The sequence below is a fragment of the Oncorhynchus kisutch genome, linkage group LG17, assembly GCF_002021735.2.
Source record: "Oncorhynchus kisutch isolate 150728-3 linkage group LG17, Okis_V2, whole genome shotgun sequence".
In the NCBI taxonomy this organism is placed as follows: Eukaryota; Metazoa; Chordata; class Actinopteri; order Salmoniformes; family Salmonidae; genus Oncorhynchus; species Oncorhynchus kisutch.
In genome coordinates this window covers 72159806-72176975 of record NC_034190.2, presented here as the reverse complement: position 1 = coordinate 72176975, position 17170 = coordinate 72159806, and the positions used below count along the sequence as shown (strand labels likewise).

The following is a 17170-nucleotide window of genomic DNA, read 5'->3' as shown; positions in this document are numbered from 1 at the left end:
AGTTCTCAGCCTGCAACAGTTATGAGTTAAAAGCAGTTATAACCAGTTAGGATGAGTTAAAAGCAATTCTAATGTGTTAAAATCAATTAGAAGCAGCCCAGCCAGTCTCTTACCCTGCTGTCTTTTCCCTCCTTCATGCGCAGTGCCCCCTCTAGATGGAGTTGTCTGGTCTCCTCTGGTGATGTGCCTCTCATAGGAGCCATCAGGTCAAAGCAGTTAAACTCACGCAGTATCTGAGGAGCGAGAGAAGGGTTAAACACCAAGCAGAAATACAAGCCTCTTGTAGCAAAATGCAGCACAACTTCAACCTGGACTAAAATTCACAGTCAATAGAGATTCTCAATTGAACGTGCTTTTAGTCTAGCAGTAGACTTGCAGCATTATCCTCAGGAAACCAGCCCTGAGTACGGTGTGTGCTCACCTTCTCCACCTCTTCGCTGCTCCCCTCCACTGCTTCGTAGGAGTCAATGCGTCCAGAGATGGTGGCTAGCTTTTGCCGCTCCTCCCGCTGACGCATCTGAGAGTCCACACTGTTGATAAAGCCCTCCACACACGCCACCATGCTGCTGACGGCGTCGCGGGATGATGAGTCGTCAGTCTTCTTGAGGACAGCCTTCAGCAGTAGGGGGTACTTGGTGAGTCTCTGGTGGGGCTTGGCCAGCATGTCAGCCAGCTTAAGACGATTACACTGCTTATGAGTCTCAGCCCACTGTGTGTGTGTGTGTGTGTGTGTGAGAAATAGAGAGAGAGAGCGAGAGAGAGCGAGAGACACACCAGGCGTTAGATCAATTACTGCACCTGTACATAGCCCATCGATAATTTAGCCCAAACAACTACCTCTCCCCCTACTGTATTTATTTATTTTGCTCCTTTGCGCCACATTATTTCTATTTCTACTTCGCACATTTCTTCCACTGCAAATCTACCAATCCAGTGTTTTAATTGCTATATTGTATTTACTTTGCCACCATGGCCTTTTTTTTGCCTTTACCTCCCTTATCTCACCTCATTTGCTCACATCGTATATAGACTTATTTTTCTACTGTATTATTGACTGTATGTTTGTTTTACTCCATGTGTAACTCTGTGTTGTTGTATGTGTGGAACTGCTTTGCTTTATCTTAGTCAGGTCGCAGTTGTAAATGAGAACTTGTTCTCAATTTGCCTACTTCGTTAAATAAAGGTGAAATAAAATAAAAAATCAAGAGTTGAAGCTTAAAGAAATTGTGGCACATAATGACCAGTACTGAAAAGTGTCAGGTAGAATGTACTACTGATGTTTCAAATTGGTTGACTGTGCTGTGTTAGTGAGATACATGTTGAGAGGAGCAAACAGTCTTTGGTAGGCAGTTGTTTAACTTTACACTGTCACTATAAACAGAGAGATAGGGAAGACAGACTGCAACTCACCGTGACGTAGATCCTGAAGAGCTCGTTGTCCCTGTGTAGTGATCTCATGTACTCCAGGCTGGCCTCTTCCTCCATGCAGTAACGGATGTAGGGCTTGAAACGGGAGCCAAAGGTCCTGAAGCCATGGTGGAGGTCAACAGGGTTGAGAAGGGTCCTGGCCTGCCGAGCAATTTCCAGGGCGGGCAGCATCACCTGGCTCCAAAGGGCAGTGTGTAGACGCACGATGTCCTGGATGTTACTGAAGAGACGCATTGGCTCCACCTCTGTCAGCAGACCACTCTCCTGTAGGTTCAAAAGCCCACACAGGAACAACTACAGGAAGAGAGGAGAAAAGTTGTCAGAATGGGACATCTAGGTAAAACACTCATATGCCTAACAAATAGGACATCTAATTGAGATGAATTCAAGTGATTACTTAGAAGCTGATACAGGGTTACAGTGTGGGAATATGGACATTCTTATCTAAAGTGTACTTACATCAGTGATGACTCGTAGTTTCTTGATGTAGGTGGCCTCAGTGTGCAGAAGCTCCCAGATAGCCTCCTGCTGATGGAACTGGCGTCTGGTCAAAGTCTAGAAACACACACATTAGATAATGGCCTCATGTTTGTGAACCAGGGGTGGGGTCAATTAAATTTAAATTCCATTTAATTCAGAAAATAAACCCAATTCAACATTTTCCAAATTGAAAAGCATTGGAATTTGTGTACTTCTCGAATTGACTGGAATTGAAATGGAAGTGACACCAACCCTGTTGTGAACACAACACTTTCACTTTGCTTAATGTAAACTACAACTCCCTTCAGCCCAGCTTCACACAAAGTTCTTGACTTGATTTCTCTCGTGAATTATTTGATTTCTCTAAAGAAACGGCACGTTGGGCTCACAAAAAACCGAACAAAATGGAATTCTAGTACAAGACATCTGTCAATTAGTTGTTTAACCACCAGGAAAAAAGCTCAATTCTGATGAATCGCTCAGCACTGTTGCCATGTGTTCTGGCTGTCTATTGGTATGTCTGTATGTAAACGGTCACTGTTGCCCTGTGTTGTGGCTGTCTATTGGTATGCCTGTATCTAAACGGTCACTGTTGCCCTGTGTTGTGGCTGTCTATTGGTATGCCTGTATCTAAACGGTCACTGTTGCCCTGTGTTGTGGCTGTCTATTGGTATGTCTGTATGTAAACGGTCACTGTTGCCCTGTGTTGTGGCTGTCTATTGGTATGCCTGTATGTAAACGGTCACTGTTGCCCTGTGTTGTGGCTGTCTATTGGTATGTCTGTATGTAAACGGTCACTGTTGCCCTGTGTTGTGGCTGTCTATTGGTATGCCTGTATCTAAACGGTCACTGTTGCCCTGTGTTGTGGCTGTCTATTGGTATGTCTGTATGTAAACGGTCACTGTTGCCCTGTGTTGTGGCTGTCTATTGGTATGCCTGTATCTAAACGGTCACTGTTGCCCTGTGTTGTGGCTGTCTATTGGTATGTCTGTATGTAAACGGTCACTGTTGCCCTGTGTTGTGGCTGTCTATTGGTATGCCTGTATGTAAACGGTCACTGTTGCCCTGTGTTGTGGCTGTCTATTGGTATGCCTGTATGTAAACGGTCACTGTTGCCCTGTGTTGTGGCTGTCTATTGGTATGTCTGTATGTAAACAGTCACTGTTACCCTGTGTTGTGGCTGTCTATTGGTATGCCTGTATGTAAACGGTCACTGTTGCCCTGTGTTGTGGCTGTCTATTGGTATGCCTGTATGTAAACGGTCACTGTTGCCCTGTGTTGTGGCTGTCTATTGGTATGCCTGTATGTAAACGGTCACTGTTGCCCTGTGTTGTGGCTGTCTATTGGTATGCCTGTATGTAAACGGTCACTGTTGCCCTGTGTTTTGGCTGTCTATTGGTATGCCTGTATGTAAACGGTCACTGTTGCCCTGTGTTGTGGCTGTCTATTGGTATGTCTGTATGTAAACAGTCACTGTTACCCTGTGTTGTGGCTGTCTATTGGTATGTCTGTATGTAAACGGTCACTGTTGCCCTGTGTTGTGGCTGTCTATTGGTATGTCTGTATGTAAACGGTCACTGTTGCCCTGTGTTGTGGCTGTCTATTGGTATGCCTGTATGTAAACGGTCACTGTTGCCCTGTGTTGTGGCTGTCTATTGGTATGTCTGTATGTAAACTGTCACTGTTACCCTGTGTTGTGGCTGTCTATTGGTATGTCTGTATGTATACGGTCACTGTTGCCATGTGTTGTGGCTGTCTATTGGTATGTCTGTATGTAAACAGTCACTGTTACCCTGTGTTGTGGCTGTCTATTGGTATGCCTGTATGTAAACGGTCACTGTTGCCCTGTGTTGTGGCTGTCTATTGGTATGTCTGTATGTAAACGGCCACTGTTGCCCTGTGTTGTGGCTGTCTATTGGTATGCCTGTATGTAAACGGTCACTGTTGCCCTGTGTTGTGGCTGTCTATTGGTATGTCTGTATGTATACGGTCACTGTTGCCATGTGTTGTGGCTGTCTATTGGTATGTATGTATGTATACGCTCACTGTTGCCATGTGTTGTGGCTGTCTATTGGTATGTCTGTATGTAAACGGTCACTGTTTATTATTATTGAAAAACAATAAAAAGTGTGAAGTTTGTTAATGGGAAAATTGATGGCTACAACAATCAAAGTAGTAGTAGTAATTTAAAAGGTAGATAAAAAAAAAGAACTGTAGTGCACATCAATGTTAAACTTATCATTCAATTCATCGTTAAGGCAATAATTCAGTCAATTTAGCACGATATGTATTTTTTTCTATATCATCCAGCTCATGACATAACAGCTTTACTGTTACAAGAATATGTCAAAATGATACCATTCTAGCGCTTAGACACTGATTAAATTGGTGTGACTGACAAATAATCCCCCAATTTGATTTTTAATGTCTTCACTCTTATTCTACAATGTCGAAAATATTTTACTATTTTCGACATTGTAGAATAAGAGTGAAGACATCAAAAATAAAATAAAGAAAACCCCTTGAATGAGTAGGTGTGTCCAAACTTCTGACTGGTACAAGCATGTGGTTGTGTCAGTGGAGTGTGTTTTGGTGAGTGCCTGTATTCATGTGTGTGCGTGTTCTTGTTACCATACCTCAGGATGGTCCAGTAGCTGCGTCCAGCTGTCCTCCAGTGCAAAGCTTGTCTCCTCTTCTTCCTCTTCCCAGGAGTCCTGGTGGAAGGACAGCTGAGGAGGAACCTTGGGAAGGCCAAAAAGAGTGTACGACTGCAGCTTATTCTGGAGCTGCTCCATGCGGTCCATCTCCTGTTAGAATGGACGCCAACACATGTAAACAAACAGACCCTGGGCAATATTCTTCTTCCTGCTTCACTACAAAGTCATTCACATGTAGAGCACATTTAGATTAAATCAGTATTACTATAGGAAGGGGAGAGGCAGGAACAGTGCATTTTCCTGTCCATTACAATATTAAAATAGAGCTTATTACACTCCTAAAGCAAAATGTAAACAGGCTTGAAATCCTGCATTAGCATAACCCTCCCTCGAGTCCACTGAATTCTTAAATCTGTCAACAGCTATCCAGCCTATTGTCCTGCCAGGACACAGACCAGCCTCGTGGACTTATGAAAATGAGCTCTGTGCATTGAGATCAGTTGGACAATAGAGGAGGTGGGTGGAGGGGGAAGGAGGCTAGTGGAGTGGGAAGGAGGGGGTGTGCCAACTGTGCTTAAGGGACCTGTTCCCTGAAGGGGGTACAGGATGCCCTGATTCACCCCTGCTTTGTGGAGGAGAGGGGCCAGGTCTCTGATCCGCCCCTACCCTACACTGCCCTGACAAGATGAATAGAGATGATCTGGTAGCTGACAGGTGAGTGACAGACGCCATCTCCCTCTGACATCTGCTACAGTGCAGGATATGACCTCAGGGGAGTGGAGACAATGTATGTGTGTGGGGGGGGAGAGGAGGGTGTCTGTGTGCGTCAGCGTGTGTATGACTGTGCTTTGTTAGGCGATAAAGGCTAATGATTATTGCCATTTCAGATCCTTGTGTCTTATTGTATTATCATCATCATCATCATCATCATGGTAGGGACCTGAATAGAATTTTGTCTAACACGGAACACCTTTGTTAAACCTTCATTCTTCCAGGCCACTTCCACCACAGCTACTAAGCATATTTGTTTAGTGGAAAGCTGCTGTGTGAGCCAACTCGGAGGCTTTGGAGAGAAGGGAAGTGATCTCACTGGGAGCTGAGTGGAAATGGCCTTCGACCCCTGCACCACACACACACGATTGCGCACACACTAACCCCCCCACCACCAAGCCCCTCCCTCTACTAGTGGCTGGGTCCCCCCACTGATGGCCCAGACCAGGCCTTTCCCATCACCTTTCCGAAAGCCCCTGCTACAGCGTTGGAGCTGAAGAAGCCAGAGAAGCGGCTGGCTGCACGGTTCTTCCAGCTGTCCGGTCCAGGTCCTACGCCTGGCAGAGAGCCGCTCAGCCCGGCCAAGGAGTCCGGAGACGGGATGCTGGCGTCCCCAAGGAACTCTGTCATGTTTTTCCTGCGACGCGCCTGACCCTGCAAGAACCAGGAGAGACCAGTGTTCACATGGAATCCCCACCAAAGGCAGAGAGGGAGAGAGAAACAGACCGAGTTAATAAAAGGTAAATAAGATTGAAAGCGTTTAGGTGAGTGCATCACTTGGAGATAATAGTGAGTCGTCAGGCAGAGATATGGAAAGAGACGCGACAGAAGTTAAAAAAGATGAGAAATACACAAGGAGAATAAACAGGCAATCAAAGGGGATTTTTGATGTGAGGAATGACATCGTCATCAGGAGAGCTGTTAAAGGCATCCTAACTGCCGTTCAGACACATACAGGATTGAGAGGAAATGAATGCCACTTCCTGAGACGGAACACTCCTTAAATCAAAGGGAACATGGCAGAACGGACAGACAGGTCAGCTAGAGTCACTCCACTCCATCGTTTCATTCCTATCGTTACCCTGTCATCAAGCAAGCCCTGCTGCCGGCCTGTGAGTCTTAAAGACAAGCAATCTCAATCCACTTTACGAGCACCGGCCGCCGTGCAAACCAAACAAACATGGGCCTTCTCAGGCCTCAGTATCTGAGGAAGCAGTTGTTTTTGCCATCAGAGAGAGACAGTATGTCAGTGCAGAGTAATGTGCTAGTGGGGACTAGGGAGTCGCTGGGCCATTGACCCCTGTTTAGGTCATTACACAGAAGAGCAGCGTTTCCCAAACTCTGTCCCCGGGACCCCAAGGGGGTGCAATTTTGTATTTTTCCCCTAGCACTACACAGCTGATTCAATTTGAATCAGCTGTGTAGTGCTATGGCAAAACCCAAAATGTGCAGCCTTTGGACCCCCCCTCCCTCGACCTTGCGTGCAAACCATTTTAGCGGCCCCCCTTGTGACAGCAAAGAGAAGAAAAAAATGTTTTAGAGTTAATTTCCTGCAATTCTACACATTTTGCCATGGGGCGGAGAGAAAAATTATCAGTTTTACAACCGATGATCAATGGGCCCCACCCCATTGATCATCATTAAGCATGTAGTAAGCATAGTCGGTAATTCAACCATGCTTACTACAAGTTTAAATAGCTGGCTGCTAGACTAACTTAACCATCTAAAATAATTTAGCTGACATCGGCTAATTAAGTGACTGCTGATGCACAACCCAACTACTATTCTAACTCTCATTAGTAAGTTGAGACCCCGGCTGAGTTCCCTCACGGGCCTACAGGATAAGACCAACAGTGAGAATGTCCACACAAGAGGTCGGTAAGGATTGAGCAATGGTCTCTAAACAAACTGTCAGACAGAGGAGCAATAATAAACCACTCTCTCTCTCCGCAGACACAAACATGCCTATCTATAAACAATACTGTTCCAAATGTATTACCTTTCGGGATTCTTTAAACGCGTTCATGCAGAAGCAAACATTTAGACCAATCTCACAATCTTTTCCTTCTGTCCAAAGAAATATTACTTCAACTCCATATGGTGGATAGTTTTCCTCCTCTGTTTTAGTATTCAAGTGGGACGAAAATCGAAGGACCAAATATTTCAAGCTAAATTTCCCATCCACTATATTTAGATATAATCGCTTCAGTGGGGCAAACAGCGAGGCCCCTCATCCAGCTCTGACCAGGGGGATTTCTGGGGGATCTCGGCCAAGAGGACAAGGACACAGGTGCAGGAAGTGGACCGAGAGAGAGCGAGAGGGAGACAGCGACAGACACACACTGGACTCTCTGCCAGTGACAGCAGCTCATTGGGCTGGACTAGAGGGGCTGAATTCCGATTAACTTGGCTCAGGAATGCTCTGGCAACAGATACACAGAGCATGGTAGGGGCGAAAAATGTGACTCTTTGATTTAGTGACATGGGTTTTAGAGTAGTATGACAATGAACATTTAACCAAAACTAAAACCTAATCAGAAAAACTAAAACCTAAGCAAATCAGTAATTTGCAGAACATTACAGTACAAATCAAAGTCCTGGCACTATACCAAACAACCCAGAAACAAGGAGCCTAAAGCCTCTACTGACTTCAAGACTTACTGTCTAAACTGGGATGTATAACTCTCTCTTACACTGCAGATTGATCACCCAGATATAGTAGGGGAAAGGCTCCCCAAAGCTTCACACACAATGGAAGCAGTAGAGTACTCACCATTAAAGCCAGCGGCATGTCAAAGATCTGAAAAACCATCCTAATCCTTCTGTTAGTTAGATTTTGCAGCCCATACTGGACCCAGCTGCTGTGTTCTCTCAAGTTCAACCTCTCCTTCTCTTACGCATACATTCACGATACACTCGTGCCAGAGCCCTCAGACTAAGAGAGGAAAGCCCCGAAGAGCGACAGCTGGAACAATGAAAGGTTGTTCCTCAAAGAAAAGTGCTTCTGAAGTCCAGTTATGAACTGAGATAAGAGGTCTTGCTCAAGTTGAAAGAGTCCAGGTTGGTATGTCTGATAGAGAAGTTCTTGTATCCTTCTTATCTCCATGAATACACCATGAACACCACCCCAGGTCTCGTCTTTGAACTCTGTGTCTCTGTGTACTCCGTGGTAGTCCTGCCTGTCCCGCTGTTCTAACTCAGAGGTGAAGCCTGCTGTGCTGATTGAGTCTGCTGCCTGCCTAGAATTTCACACAGCCACAGTCCTGGAGTCATAGCAACCAGGAGGATCCTGTCTGCCCCATTGTGTTGAGGAGGAAAGGAAGAGGAGGCGGGGCTACAGGAAAAGTGAGTGAGTGTCTGTGTGTGATCTGCATAGAAAGGGGTGTGGCCAGAGCAACAGCTTGCAGGGCTCCAACAGAAAAGAGCAGGCATCCTGGTGCTGCAGAGGACATGCCAACTGTTCATAGTAACTCACCCTTTGTTTAGTCGCTGCCTCTGACGTGCACTTTCCTTGTTCTGACTGTTCTGAATCCCCCACAGACACACACCCCCTCTCCCTTCACTTCTTTTCCCTTTTCTTTTAAACCACTGATTCTCTTTCCAAACTGACTGACAGCTTTACGTCATTTAAAATCTGGCATGCCTCCAATTCCGCTCCCTGATTGTAAATGAAACTGATACTCTGTATTCAGTCACTAATGTGACACCTATACCAGGCATATAGAAACATACTTACAAGGACAGTTGTGCCTCTTGGGAGCAAAGCTAATTGTCACGTATAGACAAATTGATTTTGGAATGTCTCCAGGAGGAGAAAAATAGGCAATGAGTGAGCTAACAAAAGCAAGTATTACTGAACTGGTGAGAACGTCAGTTAGTACTTTACCGCAGTGACAACCACAAAGTCTTGCTCTATTGTGGTTTGAACCAAAGTTACCCAACCCATTAGGCCTATGTTTTCTCAATCAATTATGTTTTTGTTTGCCCGCGGACACAACTTTCCACAAAGCTTTCCTGGTTGACTGTAACAAGGTAAGAAATTACCAGTAATGACCTGTTTTAACACATTTCTTTAGTATGCCTAGATATTCCTCACAGATATGACTAAGCAAACACCCCTTTCCACAATACGTGGCAGCACAACTACACACCATCAAATTCAGGTCATATCTAATCAACTGGGGTTAATGTACTTATTTTAGCATTGATCCTATATATTTCTCAATGGGCTATTTTAATGACCTATTTGTACTGATTCTCTACTTACAAAAACAGCAGATATTGCAGAAGTCTGTTCAAAAGAGCAGCATTCAACACCTAACTAAAAACCATTTACCTACTTTTCTGTGCAGCCCTGTATATCTGACCAGCCCTCTAAACTTTATTGAGTTTCACCTGGCCTCTGTGCAGACCTATCTGTCATCGTCCATTAATAACAGAGAGGACCCTGACCTACAACACCATTGACAGGTCTGGGAACTAGGGAAATTGGTGGCCCTGAGTAGTTGGCAGTCACGTTCAGCTCCAGGTTAATGACAAAGTCTCGTGTCCAGTTGGTTCCTTCCTCATCTTATCACAGCCCTTTGTGGTTTTAACCTTGGTTTGAAAAAAAAACAGAGACCTGAATGGAGGAAAGTATTGAAAGTAGAGGTCGATCGATTATGACTTTAACGCCGATACAGATTATTCGGCCAATTTTTTATTTATTTATTTGTAATAATGACAATTACAACAATACTGAATGAAAGCTTATTTTAACTTAATATAATACATCAATAAAATCAATTTAGCCTCAAGTAAATAATGAAACATGTTCAATTTGGTTTAAATAATGCAAAAACAAAGTGTTGGAGAAGAAAGTAAAAGTGCAATCTGTGCTATGTAAGAAAGCTAACGTTTCAGTTCCTTGCTCAGAACATGAGAACATATGAAAGCTGGTGGTTCCTTTTAACATGAGTCTTCAATATTCCTAGATAAGAAGTTTTAGGTTGTAGTTATTATAGGAATTATAGGACTATTTCCCTCTATACCATTTGTATTTCATTAACCTTTGACTATTGGATGTTCTTATAGGCACTTTAGTATTGCCAGTGTAACAGTATAGCTTCCGTCCCTCTCCTCGCTCCTCCCTGGGCTCGAACCAGCAACACAACGACAACAGCCACCATCAAAGCAGGGTTACCCATGCAGAGCAAGGGGAACAACTACTAGAAGGCTCATAGCGAGTGACGTTTGAAACGCTATTAGCGTGCGCTAACTAGCTAGCGATCTCACTTCGGTTACACCAGCCTCATCTCAGGAGATGATAGGCTTGAAGTCATAAACAGCGCAATGCTTGACGAAGAGCTGCTGGCAAAACGCAAAGAAAGTGCTGTTTGACTGAATGTTACGTGCCTGTCTCTGCCTACCACTGCTCAGTCAGATACTTAGATACTTGTATGCTCAGTCAGATTGTATGCAACGCAGGACAAACAAGATAACATCTAGTAATATCATCAACCATGTGTAGTTAACTAGTGATTATGATTGATTGTTTTTTATAAGAGAAGTTTAATGCTAGCTAGCAACTTACCTTGGCATACTGCATTCAGGTAACAGGCAGTCTCCTTGTGGAGTGCAACGAGAGAGAGGCAGGTCGTTATTGCGTTGGACGAGTTAACTGTAAGGTTGCAAGATTGGATCCCCTGAGCTAACAAGGTGAAAATCTGTCGTTCTGCCCCTGAACGAGGCAGTTAACCCACCATTCCTAGGTCATCATTGAAAATAAGAATGTGTTCTTAACTGACTTGCCTAGTTTTTTTTTTTTTTTTTTACTCGGCAAATGGGCGCCCAAAAATACCGATTTCCAATTGTTATGAAAACTTGAAATCGGCCATTCCGATAATCGGTCGACCTCTAATTGAAAGTAGCTAAGCGGTAATGCAGTAGCAACCCGCCCCCACCGCGCTACTGGCCTATCAGTTATGTTGTTATTCACCGATAAGAGGACCCTTGATCGGGCTTGTCTGATTAACGATGCAAAAAGTGTGACGTTAACCTTCCTGCCCACATGGACACCCACTGTGACACACACACGGAAAGACAGGAAGAAAGGCAATCACACACACGCAAACACACATATGTGCAACGACACACAAGACCATGTCAAGTTCCATTGGATGGGAATGCAGAGCAAACCCCCATCATGGTCAACATATCACAGGGCCAGTGGCCTTGCTCCAAAAATCTGCTCCTAATTCTACAGCCAGTTAGCGCCATGGTGAAACAAAGAACCACTGAGTTAGAGGGAAGAAGATGAATCGTCCATTACAACAATAGGATAGTCCTTATCACCTGCTAACCCAGATATCACTGGTTAATGGTCAGCATGGGAACCATTTACATTTTAGTAATTTAGCAGACGCTCTTATCCAGAGCAACTTACAGGTGCAATTAGGGTTAAGTGCCTTGTTCAAGGGCACAGACAGAGTTTTCACCTAGTCGGCTCAGGGATTCGAGCCAGAGACCTTTCGGTTACTGGCCCAACGCTCTTAACTGCTAGGCTACCTGCCGCCTACCTGGCACTGGATCCCAAACGTGCCATCAGAAGAGGCCCACCAGCATGACTGGTGTCTCCACTGTTTCCACTACACACACACTACCTGGCTGGTGTTTTCCACCATTCACGGGACCAAGAGATAAATAAATCAGATACAATCTAAACCATGGCTAAGGTTACAGATTGAGAATCCTGCAATCATTGCCTAAGCATTACATTCAAGATAGCTTACATTACAATGGCATTTCCTTATCTAATATCAACTTAAATACTGCAGCCACAGAGGAACAGAGACCCAGTGGTTCTGTCTGTCTCACCTGACATTGTGTTGTTGTTGGGCTCTGGAGGGGGGCTGATTCAGGAATACACTCCACATGCAGCAGGTCCCAGCTACGCCAAGACGAGAGGCGATTAAACCGCACCATTCTCAAGCCTCACATAAGAATAGATGCAAAACCAGTCATCCAAAAGTAAATATGACTCATTTAAATTAGGAAGATCCTAAATCCAAAAGTCTATGAGATCCGAAAAACATTACAGCTAGAAAAAAAGAGGAAGCACCCAACCAAAGTCCACAGAGACGGGGAGTGCAACGCACAGTGAAGTACTGAGGTGGAGGACAGTTGTAGCTGCTTCTTCTGTATGTCACCAGAGCAGTAATGCCTGACAATCACACTGGGATCATAAAAATGCTGTATCCTCCCTTCTCTCCTCAAGCCTCCACACTTTACTGTCTCAGTCTAACACATTGAAACACACAACTACCTCTCCTGCAGCAGTTCAACTGGCTCCCAGCCACGCCTAGTCACACCTGAGCTCCCAACCCTGATAGGCCGTAAACAGCAGACATCCGTGCCCACCAGGGCCTGCATACTCAACCACACAACAGTAGGCCTATTTTAAACATAAACACCACCAAGTACACACAAAAATCCCCTTTCATGCTGGATAAACAAACCGTTTTCGAGAAACAAACTTGATTAAAATAAAAGGTTAAATAATAAATAAATGTCAGTTAGGGATAGATGGATAAACAGCATGCGGTTCAACAGAATATGGTTCAGCATTGCAATATTTAAATGACACTTCAGTCATTGAAAATAAGAATTTGTGCTTAACTGACTTAACTGCCTAGTTAAATAAAGATAAAATAAAAAATAAATAGTAATTGGTTGAATCACCAATGTACACCAAATCTACACTACAGCCTGTATATTTCAGCCTCTCATATTTATTATTTAACTAGCCAAGTCAGTTAAGTACAAATTCTTATTTACAATTGACGGCCTACACCGGCCAAACTCGAACGACGCTGGGACAATTGTGCACCGTCCTATGGGACTCCCAATCACGGCCGGTTGTGATACAGTCTGGATTCTAACCAGGTTGTCTGTAGTGACGCCTCTAGCACTGAGATGCAGTGTCTTAGACCACTGTGCCACTTGGGATCCAAGACCAATGCAATATAAATCTAACAAAATGTAGCATTTTCATAGTGGAGTTGTCTATCAAAGTATAACAATTTTAACTTGTACTTCTATTGTTGCGAGGCAGTCTGTATTTCATCTCAACTAACCTGACATGTGTGAATGGCTAGTCGTTTCAATAAATAGGCACATAAGTGCAGATCATCAAACATAAAAATACAAGTAAAATGCATGTGACTACTCCCCATTCTACATCGTCATTCAAATTACTATTGCGCAAATTGCTGATTGCCCTGATTGTGTATTTCACTCAGAGATTTGATGTCCTTAAATGAATGAGCTGTTAGTTTTGTTAGCCTGGCTAAGCAAAACAATTACAACTGTAGTCTAGGGGAAAGACATGAATGTGAACACTGTGCTTAGCGGGGGAAAATACAGCATATAAACAAGGAAACATAAATGACGAAAAACAGTTTTTTACATAACCTACTTCCTGCTACCATTACCAAAGAATTAATAAACCAGACACTAACTTAAGCTACCAGTTTATATAACCAAACTACATAGGCTTAATGCATGCATTTGAGTCATTAGCAGACTCTCTTATCCAGAGCTACTTAAAAGCAATTAGGAATGTGCCTTGCTCATGGGCACATCAACATATTTTTCACCTAGTCTGCTAAACGAGCGTCTGCTAAACAACTCAAATGTAAAATGAGTCTGCTAAATGACTCAAATGTAAAAATGTAAATGGAGTGCTCATGTGTCACATCTATGTCAAATCCTCTAAAAGAAGAGGGTATGGTTCCTTCAACCATCCAGGCTATTCAACAGCTCCAATAATCTCTCCATCAGTCTTCTTGTTGACCTACCTGTCCTTACACAACAGTCTTCCCCCTCCCTCCCAACACTCAAGTTCCACAGATGCCAGCAGATAACTCTAGGCTAGACCATCATAAGACCATCTACTATAAACCTGGGTGAAACACAAGCCCTGGTTGACTTGGTGCGTGGATAGAGTTTCTACTGGTTAGATCATGGTGAGCCCATGTCAGCACGTAGTCTACCGAGTGACCGACTGACGGGAATGGGGGTAATCTGAGACTGTTAGATAAGTGAGTCCTCTCACGGAATAAGACAGACAAGAACGAACATGTGGGAGGATGTGGAGGGTTTCCTTGAGTCTTCTTCTTCCCTAAATTACATTTCCATCTGTGCTCTACTGTACTGCTCTTCTCTTTAAAGAAATCTGTGCACCATTGCATTTCACAACAGTCATTGGTAGAGGGTCTTTGTTATATCACATTTTTATTCACCCAATAAAATACTTATGGGATACAGATATTATTTTGGGGAGAATTTTTTTATAATAATCCTTATAAACTGAGGTCCAATCAGTTCACAGTGACAAGGCGTTGAAATGATTCTGTCTAGCTATCAAATGCTGTTTCATTCTGACCAGGTGAATCTTTGGCTATCTTTGTAGTGTGTTGTTTTCCATGGCAACCAAATGGCGCATATTACACAAAGGCCTTCTAAAAGGTTCAAAGATCACTTTTATAGATGTGATCTAGCTATTGTAAATCACATGATCCCATCTGTCTAGAGCATTCTGCTTGAAGTACCCATTGTAAACCATGTGACTCGAGGCCAACTGTTTAGATTCTCGACAAATGGGATTATTCAAAAGTTACACACTCTAGGCCTACACAGTGACTAGCCAATCCACAAAACCAGTACATGAAAGCCCAACTATTGGACACGCTTAATTACTCATGTAGTAATTTAGCCTTTGGTCAAACTCTTCCCAGCATTTGTATCTGAGCCTAACAACTTAACTTAACCTCCTGGAATGTAGCAGAAACATCCCTGAAGTTATTAATTACACTTTGGATAGTGTATCAATACACCCAGTCGCCACAAAGATACAGGTGTCCTTCCGAACTCAGTTGCCGGAGAGGAAGGAAACCGCTCAGGGATTTCACCATGAGGCCAATGATGACTTTAAAACAGTTAGAGTTTAATGGCTGTGATAGGAGAAATAACATTGAAGCTACTCCACAATACTATATTTCAAAGTTCTATTATTGAAGACCAAGGGGTATTCAAATAATTGGAATGACTAGACAGACTCTGTTTTGGTTTTATGTAAAGATATCATAATTATATTATATGTAGTATACGCTTCCATAAACAACCCATGAAGAAAAATGCAACATTCATGGCCAGCGATGTAAACTAACATTGATTTATCCTGCTATAGATGTCTTCAATTGGTCAAATTAATTGTTGTCTTCTAATGCCTCTTGAGCAGGTTGACATTTATTTGGATGAGTCTTGTCTTTGAGGCAGAACTGAGAATTTCTGCTAGATGGGCCAGATGCAAAGTAAAAACTGGCAACATTGTAAAAATTTACATTTGCATTAATTTAAGGTTAGGTTTAGGCATTAAGGTTGACTGTGGCTGTGCCAGTTAGTGACCACTCAGCAGAGCTGCCTCCAGAACAAGAAATCAGACTACATTACTAAGTGTGTGTGTTTTCAGGTGTGAAGAGTTAGCCAAATTACTTAGCCAATTAGCTTCAGCTGTCTGGTGTGCAACTGTGGGAAAATTGGTTTGACTTTGGATAACCTATCTCCAGGGCTAGTTAGGGACGTCAATAAATTATACAATGTAAATGAGACAATATTTTCAATGTTGCACACCTTTTAGTTCTCATTAAATGCTTTCAATATTTTTAAAGGAATTTCTAAAATGTATAGTTGAAGTCATTGAAATGTAGAGCTATTGGAATTTTAACATTGTCCCATGTACATTGTGTAATTTATAGGGGCAGTTCTTTAAAGTGTGTACCTTTACTTTGCTCTTTATCACCTCCTTGAGGGCATAATGAGAATGGCTGCTCTCTGTGTATGAATATAAACATTGTCCAAGTTTGAGTGAGCTGATACAGGCTTTTTTTACTTTCTTTTTTTCTGAAGGGGTTTTGTATATCATGCATTTACTGCTTGTCTTTGACTGAATGAGACTCCTCAAACTAAACAAAGACAGGATTGGAGAGGAACAGTATGACCAAACTCCTGACTAAATCAGACAGACATGTTTAACTTCTTATGGCTGGGGGGCAGTATTGAGTACCTTGGATGAATAAGGTGCCCAGAGTAAACTGCCTGCTACTCAGGCCCAGAAGCTAAGAAATGCATATTATTAGTAGATTTGGATAGAAAACTCTGACGTTTCTAAAACTGTTTGAATGATGTCTGTGAGTATAACAGAACCTGAGAAAAAAATCCAACCAGGAAGTGGGAAATCTGAGATTTGTTGGTTTTCAAGTCTTTGCCTATCCAAGATAGTGTAAATTTGGTCCGATTGCACTTCCTAAGGCTTCCACTAGATGTCAACAGTCTTTAGAACCTTGTTTCAGGCTTGTACTGTGAAGGGGGAGAGAATAAGAGCGGTTTGAGTCAGGTGTCTGGCAGAATGTCATGAGCTCAGTCAGGCGCGTGACCGTGAGAGTTAGCTGCGTTCCTTTTCAATTCTAAAGACAAAGGAATTGTCCGGTTGGAATATTATTGAACATTTATGATAACAACATCCTAAAGATTGATTCTATACATCGTTTGACATGTTTCTACGAACTTTAATGGAACTGTCGTCTGAACTAAGTGCCTGCGCCTTGTGAATTTGTGAACTAAACGCGCAAACAAAAAGGAGGTATATTTGGACATAAATTATGGACTTTATCAAACAAAACAAACATTTGTTGTGGAACTGGGATTCCTGGGAGTGCATTCCGATGAAGACATTCAAAAGTGAATATTTATAATGCTATTTCTGACTTCTGTTGACTCCACAACATTTTTATTTT

At 43.0% G+C, this 17170-nt stretch overlaps 1 protein-coding gene across 4 annotated transcripts in view; it reads right to left on the bottom strand.

The window, feature by feature from the left end:
• Positions 1-17170, bottom strand: part of LOC109908246 (pleckstrin homology domain-containing family G member 5) — a 120339-nt gene that overhangs the window by 9017 nt on the left and 94152 nt on the right. For all 4 annotated transcript variants that reach the window (XM_031794538.1, XM_031794539.1, XM_020506830.2 and 1 more), the window contains 6 exons: positions 5799-5990; positions 4545-4715; positions 1888-1983; positions 1411-1722; positions 422-709; positions 114-233 (listed from right to left, as the gene is read on the bottom strand). In XM_031794538.1, coding sequence (XP_031650398.1) covers positions 114-233; positions 422-709; positions 1411-1722; positions 1888-1983; positions 4545-4715; positions 5799-5990 — 1179 coding nt within the window. The remainder of the gene's footprint in view (positions 1-113; positions 234-421; positions 710-1410; positions 1723-1887; positions 1984-4544; positions 4716-5798; positions 5991-17170) is intronic.